Source organism: Hemibagrus wyckioides, linkage group LG05 (genome assembly GCF_019097595.1).
Source record: "Hemibagrus wyckioides isolate EC202008001 linkage group LG05, SWU_Hwy_1.0, whole genome shotgun sequence".
Classification (NCBI taxonomy): Eukaryota; Metazoa; Chordata; class Actinopteri; order Siluriformes; family Bagridae; genus Hemibagrus; species Hemibagrus wyckioides.
In genome coordinates, this window is record NC_080714.1 from 22,673,865 (window position 1) to 22,689,737 (window position 15,873).

At 41.5% G+C, this 15,873-nt stretch overlaps 3 protein-coding genes across 4 annotated transcripts; 1 reads left to right on the forward strand and 2 right to left on the reverse strand.

Annotated features, from left to right (window-relative positions):
- Positions 1–182: 182 nt before the first annotated feature.
- mrps36 (mitochondrial ribosomal protein S36) lies at positions 183–5,069 on the reverse strand. 2 transcript variants are annotated; one of them, XM_058390662.1, is made up of 5 exons: positions 4,925–5,069; positions 4,394–4,509; positions 3,216–3,279; positions 2,149–2,369; positions 183–652 (listed from the first exon to the last, which is right to left on the reverse strand). In XM_058390662.1, exons 2-5 carry the CDS (start codon positions 4,445–4,447, stop codon positions 635–637), a joined length of 357 nt encoding a protein of 118 aa, XP_058246645.1. In that variant the 5' UTR covers positions 4,448–4,509; positions 4,925–5,069; the 3' UTR covers positions 183–634. The 2 variants fall into 2 exon arrangements, with proteins under 2 accessions (XP_058246645.1, XP_058246644.1); XM_058390661.1 differs by having other exon boundaries at positions 4,394–4,486; positions 4,925–5,042.
- A 116-nt stretch (positions 5,070–5,185) lies between these two features.
- cenph (centromere protein H) lies at positions 5,186–9,301 on the forward strand. Its single transcript, XM_058390659.1, has 10 exons — positions 5,186–5,333; positions 5,696–5,774; positions 6,715–6,770; positions 6,859–6,901; positions 6,999–7,067; positions 7,181–7,237; positions 7,401–7,464; positions 8,198–8,249; positions 8,417–8,574; positions 8,731–9,301. The coding sequence occupies exons 2-10, from the start codon at positions 5,698–5,700 to the stop codon at positions 8,815–8,817; spliced, it is 663 nt and encodes a 220-aa protein (XP_058246642.1). The 5' UTR covers positions 5,186–5,333; positions 5,696–5,697; the 3' UTR covers positions 8,818–9,301.
- Positions 9,302–9,620: 319 nt separating this feature from the next.
- Positions 9,621–15,863, reverse strand: pola2 (polymerase (DNA directed), alpha 2). The gene is made up of 19 exons (XM_058390654.1): positions 15,720–15,863; positions 15,348–15,489; positions 15,108–15,232; positions 13,426–13,511; positions 12,976–13,033; positions 12,782–12,891; positions 12,206–12,399; positions 11,927–12,015; positions 11,697–11,849; positions 11,491–11,553; positions 11,340–11,394; positions 11,120–11,244; positions 10,947–10,985; positions 10,785–10,858; positions 10,569–10,677; positions 10,358–10,464; positions 10,174–10,230; positions 9,969–10,095; positions 9,621–9,885 (listed from the first exon to the last, which is right to left on the reverse strand). The coding sequence occupies exons 2-19, from the start codon at positions 15,427–15,429 to the stop codon at positions 9,733–9,735; spliced, it is 1,806 nt and encodes a 601-aa protein (XP_058246637.1). The 5' UTR covers positions 15,430–15,489; positions 15,720–15,863; the 3' UTR covers positions 9,621–9,732.
- Positions 15,864–15,873: the final 10 nt, after the last annotated feature.

Sequence of the window (15,873 nt, forward strand, 5' to 3'; positions counted from 1 at the left end):
ATCAGATAATCCTCATTGATGCTGCTATCAGTCAGGAGCAGAACTGCATTGTGGATCATGTAGAAAACCATTAATTAACCAAAGTGCCAAGATCAACATGTCCATGAAATATAACCAAAGACTGCATCATGATAGTACGCATTAATTCTGCATCAGTCATTCAATTCAAAAACACAAACCAATTTAAATGAATATAAATTTAATCACCCAGAATTACACACAGTTCACAGAGCACAGGATGACAACTGATTTCCAAACTAGCACACTGACGTGATGTGTAAGAGCTGAAGAAAGTGCACGAGTGCAGTGTGAACTGAGCAGCCTGGCTCTGATGTGAAGTAGTGAAATGATCCAACTACGATAATGTAATATTGATAACAAGCTGGTTTAATACAGAGCACCTGGAAAGTACTGACTCGCTGTCAAAAAGTCCACACTGCGAACATACGACTGCAGCTGGACCAGGGAGAAATGACCGAGGATACACTGAATAATTAGATTTCAGAATTTCTCTTATATACATTTGAGCAATGACTCTTTCTGAAGAGTGAAACCCTTCTGAAGAGTAGAATACCAGCCTCAATGAAAAGCTTCTCCACAGCTATCGGCACTGGCAGGATTTAACGACGGTCCTTCACTCAGGGCCGCCGCGCTGCAAACAGAACAAAAACATTGTTACTGATGATGAAATACAGCAATATTACCATATACAGATCTCTAAGAGCCACTAATTAACCCGTGATTTGAGGACTTGGGTTCAGAAAGCAAGACAAATCATTTCTTAAAATGACTAAAATGGAGTGGTAGCTCAAATGGTTAAGGCTCTGGGTTGAGGATCGGGGTTCAAGCCCCAGCAATGCCAAGCTGCCACTGTTGGGCAATTGAGCAAGGTTCTTAACCCTCTCTGCTCCAGGGGCGCTGCATCATATAGCTGCCCCTGTGCTCTGATCCCAAACTTCCTCAGCTGGGATATGCGAAGAAAATAATTCCACTATGCTGTAATGTATGTGTGGCGATAATAAACGCAACTTCTTCCTTCTTCTAAAGACTGTTGTTGGTGTTTTGGCTGCTCCCTGTTCAGGTTTGCCACAGCAGATGATCTGATCCACATATTTGATTTTTGGCACAGGTTTTACAGTCAGATGCTCTTTCTGACTCAACCCCTTCTGTTTAATCCAGGCTTGGGACAAGCACTCAAGAGTTAACCCCTCAGTGGCTGGGTTCCTTACCCAGGAAACGAGCCCAGGCGGAGGCAGTGAGAGCACCGGAGAGCTCCTGGATGACTGACTAAATCTTCACACTATTGTGATGTACTCAAACATTACATAAGGGATGTGGTAGAAAGGTTGTGAGTTTGAATCCCAGTTCCACCAAGCTGCCACCGCCGGGCCCCTGAACAAGGCCCTCAATCACTCAGTTGTATAAATGAGATAAACGTAAGTCGCTCTGGATAAGGCTGTCTGCCAAATGTAAATGTAATGCAAGTGAATGATCACAGGTATACCTAATATGTGTTTTCTGGTTATACAATTGCACTCTTTTGACCATGTAGTACACAGTTACAAAAGGGAAAAGATTTATAAATCACAATATTCGGTGTCACTCAGATGACGATGGTTCCTCTCGGGATCTTCCTCATATCTCAGGATGTTTTCATCCTCGTCACGGTCGCCTCTGGCTCGCTCAGGGATAACTATAACAGTGTTATTATTTATATCCCGGATTTATATATTCCTGTAAATCTGCTTTGCAAGAGTCCACTCCACTCTTAAAAGTGCTACACAAATGAACTGAACTAAATAATCGATTGCCAGATTGGTTGTCATAGTAACGACGCACACTTGACTGATGCTCAGCAAGATTTGAACTATAATAGTCAAATTTGCTTTTGGATATTTTATTCCTTCAAAAGGTTTGGTATTCAGTTCAAATATTATAATGCCAAGTGAGAGGTGACTTTTGTCACATGAAACCTGTTGTTTTGGATTATACACTGAAAGCACTGGGAGTTTGTTGCGAGTGTGTTTACTGGGAATGTACTGGATCTCTGGTCATGAACACAGCACTGGGATCTGATCTCTATACTCAGCAGTGGAGTAACACACACACACACACACACATGCACTCTCTCTCAGCATGAGCACTAACCTGAATGTAGTCCATCTCCTCGAGTGTGAGGGCTTGTCGTCGGTATCTCTGTGGAAGCTCTTTAACGATAGCGATGTTGTCCGGTGTGCCAGGGAGTCGACTCACGTGTGCTGCGGGTTTGGGAGGTGGTGTAGCAGACTGTACTGCTGCAGGTGCTGCTGCAGATGCAGGTGCAGGTATGTGTGGTGCGTTAGCAATAAGCAGCTTAATTGCTTCTTGTACTGAAAGAAGGAATAAATGTAAACGTAAATATGACAAATAAAAAAGGTCTTAAAAGGTTTCTATAAAAGGTGGATCAATTTCTTTTTTTAATTTTGCACTGTTCATTGTAAATAGGTGTCAAAATAGTTCAGCAGGTTTGAGGTAGCAGTATAAGGTTTTAGAAATCAAAACTGACTCATTCTCTCACAAGAAATGCCTGGGTAATGTTTTCCCCCTGCTTAAACCCAAGTTCAATTTCAACTACACAGACAGCTACACAACGAATGCTCTTGGTTTTCTTCACAAAGTGTGGTCTGGTGACCTTGGGAAGTCTGAAGAATCATTACTGCAATTTTTATCAAGACAGTAGATGTCGGTTTATTACTGTTATAATTGTAATAGAGCAATAAATTAACAGCCATTTAGATTGAATAAGTTTAATCACATGGAAACAATTATTACATGTTAACTTGCATCCAAGTCACTTCAATAAAAATATGAAAATGCTGCAAATGTAGTACATAACTGCTTTAAGTAACTGATGTAAAGAGCTCGAATAGTAAGGACTAAAACACCTTGGAGGATGATGTTATAGGAAAATAATCAGTGAGATATTGGTGTGATGCAGCATGATATCCCAAAAGGTGATTATTTTCTCAATAACGACACGTCCCAAAGTGGTGACCTTCTGACCAATCTGGATTAAGAAAGAACAAGAAAAAAAAAAAAAAAAAAGAGTCCCTTGCTGCAACCTTTGATCGTTTATCTTAATGTTTATGTGATGGGATTGTGTTGAAAGTTTGTGGAGTATGAATGTGACAATGCATTAGTTATAATGTACTTTAATGGATATTTGTCATGCTCACCATTTGGCTTGGGCATGCCCTGCCGATTTGGAAATTTGATAAGTGGCGCATGAGGTCGCACAACCTGTGAAAATGATGATGAAACATTAGATACAAGCTGTAATGTTATACACTATATTGCCAAATGTTTTGGGACACCCCTCCAAATCATTGAATTCAAGTGTTTTTCAGGGGCTGGACTTGGCCCCTTAGTTCCAGTGAAAGGAACTCTTGATGCTTCAGCATACCAAGACATTCTGGACAATTTCATGCTCCCAACTTTGTGGGAACAGTTTGGGGATGACCCCTTCCTGTTCCAACATGACTGCACACCAGTGCACAAAGCAAGGTCCATAAAGACATGGATGAGTGAGTTTGGTGTGGAGGAACTTCACAGAGTCCTGATCTCAACCCAATAAAACACCTTTGGGATGAATTAGAGGGGAGACTGCAAGCCAGACCTTCTCATCCAACATTAGTGCCTGACTTCTAGAAGCACATTTGTGAGGGCAGGCACTAATGATGTACGAGAAGGCCTGGCTCACAGTCTCCGCTCTAATTTATCACAAAGGTGTTCTATCAGGTTGCGGTCAGGACCCTGTGAAGTTTCTCCACACCAAACCATGTCTTTATGGACCTTGCTTTGTGCACTGATGTGCAGTCATGTTGGAACAGGAAGGGGTCATCCCCAAACTGTTCCCACAAAGTTGGGAGCATGAAATTGTCCAGAATGTCTTGGTGTGCTGAAGCATTAAGAATTCCTTTCACTGGAACTAAGGGGCCGAGCCCAACACCTGAATTCAATGATGTGGAGGGGTGTCCCAAAACTTTTGGCAATATAGGTTGTAGATTAACTTTGAACCCTCTATTTGCTGAGACAGTTAATACACTACAACGGCGATGCACTTCCTGATTGTGGTTACAGAACTAGCAAAGCCATACTATTATCTTCTAAATGTCTTAATACTTTAACAATATAAAAAACCATAACATTTTAAGGAAAGAGAAATTGAAAGACAACTCTGTATACTGACAAGGACATTTGGTAAATTACACACGGCAGTTATGGGTCTAAAAGGCCTCAAGGTCATGTGGTGACGCTGAAATGCCTCGTTGTCTAAAATACATCTTAGGGACTTGGATGAGAGAAATATTTTCACCACGAGACAATAAACAAATTGTTCGTCGAGAATATTTACCTGCACGACCCGACTGGCGGCGGCCATGTTGCCAGTGCTAACTTTACCTCCCATCGCGACCTCCACAAACTGCTTCCGGTTTAAATGACGCAGCTGTTGACATTTTCTAGATTTAGCTAGAGGACAAATTCTTTATAGTTTGTATTTGCAATAGAGGCGTGTGTTTATGAACAACAAAGCCAAACATAAAGCAAAAAAAAAAATAATTAAGAATGCATTAATACATTATTCTGCTAATTTGATAGGTTAAACGTGCATGATACTGAACAACACCTACCACTGGCATTAACTTTACTGCAAAAATAAAATATTTAAAGCTCAGATTAATAAGAATATATTGCACATCTGCATATAGGGCATTTATTTAAGGTATTAGCGCAAGCATATTAGCCAGCTAACTAGCGAGCACAATGATGATGGACTTGGACTTTTAACCAATGACACGAGCTAACCAGCTAGCACCAGTGCTAAATAATATAAACAAATCGCAATCCATTAAGCCGAATTAACAAAGTTCCATGACATCCTTACCAAAACATATCTATTTAAGACAAAATAATTTCGCATCACATCCTGTAATATAGCATCCCACTACTGAAAACAGTGGTCTGGAGGCTCGTAACCAGTGGCTGAATTACGAATGGCTTCGTAGTGTAGATAAAGTGCACTAGGAAGGGACCGCTGGCTCGTTATTTTAAACCTTGTGTAGTACGCCAATATAGGAAGTGGAAAGCCGTTTGAGATACAGCCTGTGAATACGGTGGGCTTTTACGGACATATAGGAGGCGTGGCGGTTTTGTCAAGGCGTGGCCTCATTTAACGCGAGACACGTCGGAGTCACGTGACGAGGGACTCTCGGGCGGCGGCAGATTCGGTTGTTTATTGTTAGCATAAACTAGCTAGCTAGTCAACGAGGTGATAAAAACAAACCGGACAAACAGTAAGCTGTAAACTAATATATCCACTGTTTTATTGAAATGTTTGTGTGTGTGTATTGATATATAAAAATGGAATAATTTCGCTTATTTTGGGGTAAGTTATTAGTCAAGGTGAGTGCGATGGTTTGCGTCGCTTTTAACGCTATATTACATATTACTATATATTACAGATGAGAATTCCGTGTTTGTGAGGATGGTGTTATCCTGTTATAAACTTATTCCCAATTCCACACCATATGGCACTAAACCAGCCTGTATTCATGTCTAGATCTCGTCATTTCCATGTAAGGGGGGTGTACAAACTTTTGCACCCAGGTGTGTATGGTTGACGTCTGAACGCAGATGTTTCTGTTTGTCGCTTTAGAGATGGATTCTGAAGATACTGATCCTATTGCTGTGAGCGATCATCTCCCATCATCCGTTTCACCCATACAGTTACTCAGGTGAGCTGGAAATGCACTTCAGTTCTCGCTGAAGACTTTAGAAGATGCACCGTGTTGCCAAAAGTTTTGGGACACCCCTCCAAATCACTGAATTCAGGGGTTGGCCTCGGCCCTTTAGTTCCAGTGGAAGGAACTCTTAATGCTTCAGTATACCAAGACATTTTGGAAAATTTCGTGCTCCAAACTTTGTGGGAACAGTTTGGGGATGACCCCTTCCTGTTCCAACATGACTGCACACCAGGAAGGTCCATAAAAACATGGATTTTGTGTGGAGGAACTTCTCAGAGTCCTGAGCTCAACACCTTTGGGGTGAATTAGAGCGGAGACTGCAAGCCAGGTCAAATTTGGGACGTCTGTCTTTACATGCACATGAATGTAATATGGACTTGTCCCGCCCTTTTCAGCTATAACAGCTTCCACTCTTCTGAGAAAGCTTTCCACAAGGATTAGGAGTGTGTTTATGGGAATTTTTGACCAGTCCTCTAGAAACGTATTTGTGAGGTCAGGCACTGATGCTGGACGAGAAGGTCTGGCTCACAGTCTCCGCTCTAATTCATCCCAAAGGTGTTCTATCAGGTTGAGGTCAGGACTCTGTGCAGGCCAGTCAAGTTCCTTAACATCTCTCATCCCATGTCTTTATGGACCTTGCTTTGTGCACTGGTGTGCAGTCATGTTGGAACAGGAAGGGGTCATCCCCAAACTGTTCCCACAAAGTTGGGAGCAGAAAATTGTCCAACATGTCTTGGTAAGCTGAAGCATTAAGAGTCCCTTTCACTGGAACTAAGGGGCCAAGTCCAGCACCTGAATTCAATGATTTGGAGGGGTGTCCCAAAACTTTTGGCAATATAAGTGTATTTAGGACTATATAATGGCTTTATGTTGATGTTGGAGTGTGACCATATTTGTAATTAAATGTGTGTTTGTGTATTCATTCCATCAGGATGAAAGATATAATGGCCAACCAATGCTTTGACATGAATATTAAGGTCAATATGGGTAAGTTCACTAGCACAATATATAATCCTATTAATGTTCTACACATTTGTTTTTGGGATCTGATGCTCATCTTTGTTTTATTTGGCAGACAAACTGAAGTCTTCTAAACCCCTAGATGCTGAAGCAGATCTGTGAGTCTCAATCATTGCCTGGTTTGTGAACATGAGCATTTTTTCTATGATTTGGCCTTGAAGTTTTCATGTTTTCTCTTCGTGTCATCATCCACAGGTCCAAATATCAAAAAGAAATTGAACAGGCAAGAACGTCACATTTCAACAAAACACTGGCCCTAAACAGGTAACATATAGGTTTCCTGTTTGTTGTGATTAGGTTTTGTCTCATAATGCTTCTGGATGTCTGTGTGATTAAATTCAGAGTGGAAGTGTAATGCTGTACACTGTGTGTTTTAGGATGCAGGTTTGGAACGTCATCATTGAGAAACTGATACAGGATAATGCTGGGGAATCGTAAGTGAATTTATCGATGCAATTAAATCGCACTCTTATGTAATATACTTTGTGTAATGTGGGTGTTTTGCTTTTTTGTTTATTTTTGTTATTATTAAAATGCTTTTTTGTTTATTTTTGCTCATTTATATATAATTAATATTGTCATAATATTGTCTTGTAGGCCACTGAAAGCTATTGTTGATGAAAATGCAGACCTCAGTGAAAAGGCATTAAAGGTTATAAAGGTATTGTATTTTTTATTACTGTTATTTTAATAATAGTGCTGTAATATTGAAACATATGCTAATAGTACTAGGCTTAGAATGCCTGAAATCCATGACACAAATTATGAATCATATATAGAATAAATAAATCATTACATTATACATTAATACACTAATCAGGCATAACATTATGACCACCTGCCAAATATTGTGTTGGTCCCCCTTTTGCTGCCAAAAGAGCCCTAACCCGTCATGCACTGTGTATTGACACCTTTCTATAAGAACCAGCATTAACTTCTTCAGCAATTTGAGCAACACATGGTCCAAACCTCTGCTCCTCACGTGCATCAGTGCGCCTTGGCCACCCATGACCCTGTCACCGGTTCACCACTGTTCCTTCCTTGGACCACTTTTGATAGATACTGACCACTGCAGACCGGGAACACCCCAGAAGAGCTGCAGTTTTGGAGATGCTCTGATCCAGTGGTCTAGCCATCACAATTTGTCCCTTGTCAAACTCGCTCAAATCCTTACGCTTGTCCATTTTTCCTGCTTCTAACATCAACTTTGAGGACAAAATGTTCACTTGCTGCCTAATATATCCCACCCACTAACAGGTGCCATGATGAGGAGATAATCAGTGTTATTCACTTCACCTGGCAGTGCTCATAATGTTATGGCTGATACATGAAAGTAAAATTGTTGTTGAAGAAATTATTTATTTATTTGTTTGTTTATGTGCTATGTGATTTAGGAAACTCGAGAACTTCAGGACCAAATCACAGACATTCAAAAGGAGAGACTTGGTAAGTGCTAAGTCTCCTAAGCAACTCTGCTGTGCATTTTAAGTAGATTTTTCTAAACCGTTTCACAGCCACAGTGGTCCTGTATAAACCATTTAATACTGGTATAGAAGGCCTGCTGTGTGTTTTACAGCAGAATTGAGAATCCTGTGTGTATTGTATTTTCCCAGAGCTGAAAGGTCTCATTAAGAACAAGATGCAGGAGATTAATGCACTGAAACAGATGGGCGAGAATCAGGGCAAGGCACAGAAGCAGGCCGTGGAAAGAGCTGAGGAAATCCTGCAGAAGTACAAAAAGATCGCTACCATTTCCCAAAATGTCCTTCGAGTATGTGTGTATTTTGGTATTTTACAGCAACATTAACTGATTGAATCTATGGCATGAAAGATACTAAGAAATCACTATCACTTGTACACTATGACTTATTCTGTATCAAAGCAGCAGGTGTTTTCCTTAAAAATGTGTCTGTGTTTTGTTTCTCAGGGAATCATCCTTGCAAGCAAGGTGAACTGGATCGACGATCCTAAACTGAGAGACATTGCAATGGGGTTGGAGAGCATCCCGAACTGAGGAGGACTGGATTTATAAAGCAAATATGCCACAACATATTGCATATCTTTTGTAATATAGATACTGTAGAATTTTTAATACAGCCCTGTTGTCTTGTAAAATGAGTAAAAATAGTCTGCATAGAATTAGGAATAAAGTGGGTATAGAGAATGGATGGATAGTCTGCATAGTCACCATGTTTTTTTTTTCTTTACTCGACAAACTATACCTATTACTCATTACCTAAAAAAAGGTCATATAATCTTAAACAATATACAAGCTATATCTGAGTCTGTGTACAGCAACCATTTGTGTAAATGTAAATTTTTGCGCTGACAAGGGAAACCATCTTCTGTGATTTTTCCTTTACTGTTTCTATTTAAAAAATATTTTTAGCAAGAATATATGTGTGTTAATGCTGATATTGCACTCTAAGTGGAGAATATTATAAACATGAACATTATTGTGGACATTTCCCTATAATAAATGTCTGTAATTGCCTTTACACATAAATAGTTCTCTTTTCTTGGTGTTTTCAGACAATTCTTCTGTTTGGCCGTGAGGTGAGACTACACCTCTGATGGGATGCTTCACTTTGGACTAAACAAGAATGCTTGTCAGAAACTCACAGGGAGAACGTACGAAACTCCTCAGTGACCGTAAGCCAAGCTCAGGGTCAAATCAAGAACCCTGGAGCACTGAGGTAGCACCATTCCCAGTGAGGATATAAACACCAGGGTTGCACAAGATGCAGCACAATGGGTTTTTTTCCCCCATTTTCATTACAATACCAAAGCACTACAGCAGTTAGTTCACACAAAATCTCAAGTGCATCATTCCATTACTATACATTTTATTTTTTTTATCCTTGCTACAAAAATGGAAACATAAAATGAAATTGTACATACAAACAAATCACCCAGAAAGCTCTGCGAGTTATATTTTCACCACCTGTGCTGCTATGCAAGGGCTCACTCTCTTTCCTTCCTCTTGTACTGGATTCTGCTGGATCAGTAACCGTCCATATGTTCCTCCCACCTGCCCTTTGGTCAGACGTGCAGGATTGATGCACACGCAGCCGATCACATCCTGATAGAGAAGAGATTATTTAACCTACAAGTACAGATTTGTGAATAAAGGCTGCTTTCATAAAACCGAAGGTAGAGGTTAACCTTGATGAAATAGCGCAGCTCGGAGGGGACGATGAGAATATCAGGAGTGAGGGGCAGCTGGCCATACTGCTGGAACCTTTCATAATCCATATTGACCTCCTCGGCAGGGGGGTACAGCGGGTAATAGCTGAAACGAAAGGGAACCTGTGAGAACAAGCTATGAGATAAAGACCAAAACTCTGGCATCGATATATATCCTACCAACCTCCTCTGAGTTAACATGTGCTTCATGATCCGTGAGAATCGGTCGGAGCCTGTTGCACTGCGACAATAAAGAAACGTGTTAAAGCCAAAACGTACAAAGTAAAAAAGGTTCAATTTCACGTCAGGGCTATCCACTGTGCTTATAGTCTATATAGTTATAATAATAATCAGCATATCCATCTTACCAGCTGATTTCCTCAGCTCCCATGTAAAACAGGATGTCTGTAGAGGTCATGCCAAATGTCACACCACCGATCAGGAGTGTGCAGGGATCAGAGGCTAAGGTCACTCGCTAGGATGTAAAATCAGAAATCGTGAGGTCAGTGAAAGAGTGAAGCAACATCTACTCAGCAGGTTCTTCTCCCATTACACAGGAACACGGAGTGACGAACTCACCTGAGCATCATCTTTCCTCAGGTCTGGGAGTGTGAAAGGCGGCTGGGGATAAATGTAATGGTGATGCACGTCTCGCTGAGATGGAACGAACACCAACTTACAGCCAGTCCTGAAAGGGAGGAGGAGGAGGAGGATTAGGGTGGAAGAAGTCTGAGAACAGGAAAAGAATAGATCGATAAAGTAAAATCACCATTAACAAGTTTCTGTTATACACACCCTCTGGTTCCATCCACGATGCTCTCCATACATTTGGTAAAGATGGTTTCAAATGTTTCTGTCACCTGAACTTTCTGTAAGATAGTGTGTAAATCAGTCTGCTGTTAAGATTGAAATATTGCACAGGAAATCAAATTAAAATAATAAATAAAACAAACATACCTCAATCTGCTCATGCTTGGAATCAACAAACGGCCCGAGCTGTGTTCGATATTGAATAATAGCACATAAAGCAGGTCAGGTAAGGCCAAAAACTTAACACACAAAACTTTCATTTATAGCAAAATCAGCATTTTCGGATGAACGACCCATTTTAATAAGCGTTTTGGTCTCACCAGAATGCAGACATCAGGCCGATCTTTATTAATGATGTTAATCAGGTCAATCAGCGGGTCATAAGCTAAACTGTCAGAAGGGGTGTATGGCCCACAGGCCACTAACACCATCACAGACTCTGATACTGTATGCACATGCACAAACACACACAAGTACAAGTTTTATAACAGTGCATTGCTATGTATTAAAACTGAATAACTCAAACAGCAAGGTTCTGACCTTCATTCATTTCCTGCTTCAGCTCTGGACAGGAGTAAAAGGGTAATGGGACACCCTGGAGGACACAAAATAACACAGCGAAGGTAAAACATAAAATGTATTCATGTTACAAAACTAAACTAATATTGTTGATTCTGTTCTGGACACATACCTCATAGAGTTTGGAAGCAACAAACCTTGAACCGGAAGTGTTCATACCTTCCATAATGACAACCTGAAACAAGAGACCAGTGGCTCATTAATGCACACCATAACCCTCTCCATGCAAAATGGCCTCTTATTAATTATTAATGATCCAATCTCAACATCCAATTCCTGTAATTTCTGTGATGCATGTTTGCGAACATTTCTGCTCACCTGTCCGGGAAACAGCGAGTAGTCTTTGAGCTCGGACACATCTACAGGCACCTGTCTGGCACCGTGTTCCTGACTGGTCTCCAGCAACACAGACTGAGCATTCAGCTTCCCGTTACTGTCACAGCACACCTGACCTAACACAGATATGGTGTCCTGCAGGAGACACGAAGTCGGGTTAAACACCGATTCGGTGAAAATAATAAGATCAGGAAGCGAGTGCTTGTTTGTACCTGAGCAGGAAGAGAGACTGGAGAAAACTCTTCTATATTAAAGTGTGATTTAAGCTCCTCCCCCAGCAAGTCAATCTTCTCAGTCAGAACTGAAGACACCACAGAAGAAACATAATACACAGAACACCTTATTTTTCTTGTAATATCAAAACTTATACATTCATGCAGTCTAAAAATATTATGTCACTGCTGATAAAATCATTACGTCAATTAGCACTTTTTATGACATTATTATTACTATAGCAATCCAGGCAGAAGAGTGTAGTGTAGTGGACATACCATCTCGTACATCTCTGAGCCTCTGGAACATGTATTTATAGGAGCTGGTGAGCGAGTCTTCGTGGCCCTCGAGGAGCTCCACATGCACTGAGGTCTGTCCCTTTCCTGTCCAGCGCGGACCCTGTACTGCCCCGAATGTGGCCACCACCTCCCCACGTGCACTGCGCATGCTGTACTTCTGAGAAGGAGTTACACTGCAGGGAAAGGGAGAGGGGGAGAGAGAGGGGGGAGAGAGAGAGAGAGAGAGAGAGAGAGAGAGAGAGGGGAGAGAGAGAGACTAAGTTACTGTAAGTTATCAAGAGTTCTGTAAGAACCTGCCTGAAGTTAAGTTGTCTTTATTTGTCACATACATATTACTGCACAGTGAAATTCTTGAGGTCAGGGCGCAGGGTCAGCCATGATGCAGCGCCCCTGGAGCAGGGTGGGTTAAGGGCCCAACGGTGGCAGCTTGGCGGTGTTAGGGCTTGAACCCCAATCTTCCAGTCAGCGACCAAGAGCCTTAACCGCTTAAGCTACCACCACTCCCAGAAAATGCATAATCAGTGTGAAAAGTGTGTGTGAAGATGTGTTATTTACCATGGCGAGAAGCTGGAAGGAGACAACAGCAGACCTGAACTGGCCAGATGAGCTGAACTGCGTTTAGACTTAGGATGTTCAGGAGTGGTGAGAGCACGCTTCTGAGAGCCCTGACAGACACAGGCATGTACACTTCAGCAACAAGAAAAGGACAATTTTTTAAATACACTGCCATTTTTCAAAACAGGTCCTACCTTTCCTGGTGTTGAGTAAGAATCCAGTAAATTCTCTTCCTCCTCTTCTGCTTTGATTCTGGTCAGATGGGGTTAAGAAATCCATCAAATAGAAGAATATGTACCAAAAAAAACTGCTTAAGCAATGCATGTAGAGTTGTTATGTAACTATAACTGCATCTGATTTTTTCCTGAACATATTCTTTCCATAACTAAGCAAGATGGGAGTCTGACTGCTCACCTAATTAATGCTGACTATTTTAATTCACTAGTCATTTAAGTGCAAGGCTGGATTTAACTAATTTATTATAACACAGTACACCGATCATGCATAACATTATGACCACCTGCCTAATATTGTGTTGGTCCCCCTTTTCCTGCCAAATCAGCCCTGACCTATCATGCACTGTGTATTGACACCTTTCTATCAGAACCAGCATCAGAAGCCAATTCTCAAAACAAGAAGGATACAGGTCCTGGATGGAGTGAACATCTCTGGTATTGGTGCTGAACTTGTTCTTTGATGAGCCTTTGGTCTTCTGCCTTCTGTTCAAGACCTGCAAAAAAATAATAAAATAAGAAATAAAAAAAATACAATGCAGTATTCAGCCTTACTCAAACAAACACTCAGAGCTTTAAGCTGAAAACGGTTTCCTCAGGCAGTTTCCTCCCAGTGGAGTATTTTATGGTGTAATATATATTATGTGAAATAATGTTTTATTTCAAAAACAAGCCATATTGACCCTTAATGGGGAAAAAACTCCCAAAGTGACCTTTTCTATACTTATTATTTCTATACATTTTGTTCTTACATAGTTTTTCCCAAAAGATTTCGGAATTTCCATACTTTTCCAGTTTGAAAAGCCAGAGTTGTGCTTATCTGAGGCTCTAGGGTTCCAAAGACCAATAATCAATTACTTTTTATTCCAGTAAAATCTATTCAACTCTATACAGACAAAACTTTATACTATTTCATTCTATTAAAATTAAATTTCACTCTGATACATGTCTTCCATAGTGAAAAAAATACTTTAAAACTCAATTCATCTCTTATAAGGCAGTATCTCATTCTATTCTGATAAAACAGCTCAGTTGGTCCCCCTTTTGCTGCAAAACAGCCCTGACCCAGTCAAGACACTGACTCCACTAGATCCCTGAAGGTGTGCTGTGGTATCTGGCACCAAGATGTTAGCAGCAGATCCTTTAAGTCCTGTCAGTTGCGGGGTGGGACCTCCATGGATCAGACTTGTTTGTACAGATGCACAATTAGATTGAGATCTGAGGAATTTGGAGGCCAAGTCAAAACCTCAAACTCGTTGTTGTGCTCATCAAACAATTCCTGAACCATTTTTGCTGTGTGGCACGGAGAATTATCCTGCTGAAAGAGGCCACAGCCATCAGGGAATGCTGTTTCCATGACATGGTCTGTACAATGCTTAGGTAGGTGGTACGTGTCAAAGCAACATCCACATGGATGGCAGGACCCAAGGTTTCCCAGCAGAACCTTGCCCAAAGCATGACACTACCTCCGCCGTCTTGCCTTCTTCCCATAGTGCATCCTGGTGTCATGTGTTCCCCTGGTAAGTGACACACATGCACCCGGCCATTGACATAATCTGATTCATCAGAACAGGCCACCTTCTTCCATTGCTCCGTGGTCCAGTTCTGATGCTCACCTGCCCATTGTCGGTGCTTCTGGCAGTGCACAGCGGTCAGCATGGGCACCCTGACTGGTCTGCGACCCCATACACAACAAACTGTTATACACCTTTCTATCAGAACCAGCATTAACTACTTCTTGTTAATGTCTGGAGCTGCACTCAAGAATTTCACTCACTTCTACACGTGTGTCAATAGTGAAGTGCCAATAAAGTTATCTGACTGATTTGAGTAACAATTTCACTGAAACTGTTTACACAGTAAACACCACAGATCAGACTGGAACAGTTATATACGGCTTAACCTAATATCCAAGATAAGAGTTAGCGCACTGGAAAAGTACTGAAATTTAGAACACTTTTTGATATACAAACGACCAGGTCGACCCAATGGGCACGCGCTCAGCCCATGACGTCATCCCTACACGCCACTATACAGTATACATGGAATCATGATGTACAGGGAGTATAAAACACTCATCATGGTGTGTTCACCTCGTGCTCGAAGGTCTCCAGGTTGTTGAGGTTGAGCTTTAACTGGCCTTTAGTGGTGCTGAAAGCGACCCATTCATTCACAATGTCCTGCCCTTCAATCCTGTGGCACATACACTGCTCCAGCACTGACACACACACACACACACACACACACACAGTGAAGGAAAGAAAAAGAGAAAAGAGAAAGGGAGTAGTCAACATGAATCTAAACTTGAATCCTGTGTGTTTATTTCTCCGCACTTCTCTCGAGCGCTGCGTCCTCGCACGCGATATCGAACGTCTCGAGCTCCAGCTTCAAGTCTTCCGCGGTCACCGCAGCCATCCTGACCGGCCTCAGGGCTAGTTGAGCGCTTTTATTATATATCCTTTACTTGAATTGAATCTGAAAAAGGAGATAAACCTTTTTATATTACACTGGCTAAGGTAAGAAACACGCCTGGTGACGTCTCATGTTAACACCAGGAGCTAGTTAGCTACTGCGCTACAGCTGAGTTACAGCGCGCGCTAACAGAAACAGGATTAAACCGGGTGCTCTGTAAAACCTCCGGATGTTCCCTTCATACTGTTTTGTTTTGTTTCAGAAAAATAGAACCATTTACGTAGTTTATTTACCTGCTTGTTGTGTTTACTGTGTCATCAATTTTGCTCCCGCAGTTATACTGAATGACAAGTCAGGATTGCCGCGAAAAAAATCACCCGCACCACAACAGGCGGACGTCACTTCCGGTCCCTTTGTCTCGCCTTCGGCGCGAGAGGGCAGTGCATC

Coding starts and splice junctions, on each gene's coding strand:
- cenph (XM_058390659.1), top strand. CDS start 5,698: ATGGATTCTGAAGATACTGATCCTATTGCTGTGAGCGATCATCTCCCA. Junction 6,902..6,998: donor CTAGATGCTGAAGCAGATCT/GTGAGTCTCAAT, acceptor CATCATCCACAG/GTCCAAATATCAAAAAGAAA. Junction 7,238..7,400: donor CAGGATAATGCTGGGGAATC/GTAAGTGAATTT, acceptor ATTGTCTTGTAG/GCCACTGAAAGCTATTGTTG.
- pola2 (XM_058390654.1), bottom strand. CDS start 15,429: ATGGCTGCGGTGACCGCGGAAGACTTGAAGCTGGAGCTCGAGACGTTC. Junction 13,034..13,425: donor GTTCACTCCATCCAGGACCT/GTATCCTTCTTG, acceptor CCATCTGACCAG/AATCAAAGCAGAAGAGGAGG. Junction 11,850..11,926: donor CAGTCTCTCTTCCTGCTCAG/GTACAAACAAGC, acceptor TGTCTCCTGCAG/GACACCATATCTGTGTTAGG.
- mrps36 (XM_058390661.1), bottom strand. CDS start 4,960: ATGCGAAATTATTTTGTCTTAAATAGATATGTTTTG. Junction 4,487..4,924: donor TCTTAAATAGATATGTTTTG/GTAAGGATGTCA, acceptor AAATGTCAACAG/CTGCGTCATTTAAACCGGAA. Junction 2,370..3,215: donor GGGCATGCCCAAGCCAAATG/GTGAGCATGACA, acceptor TCCTTCTTTCAG/TACAAGAAGCAATTAAGCTG.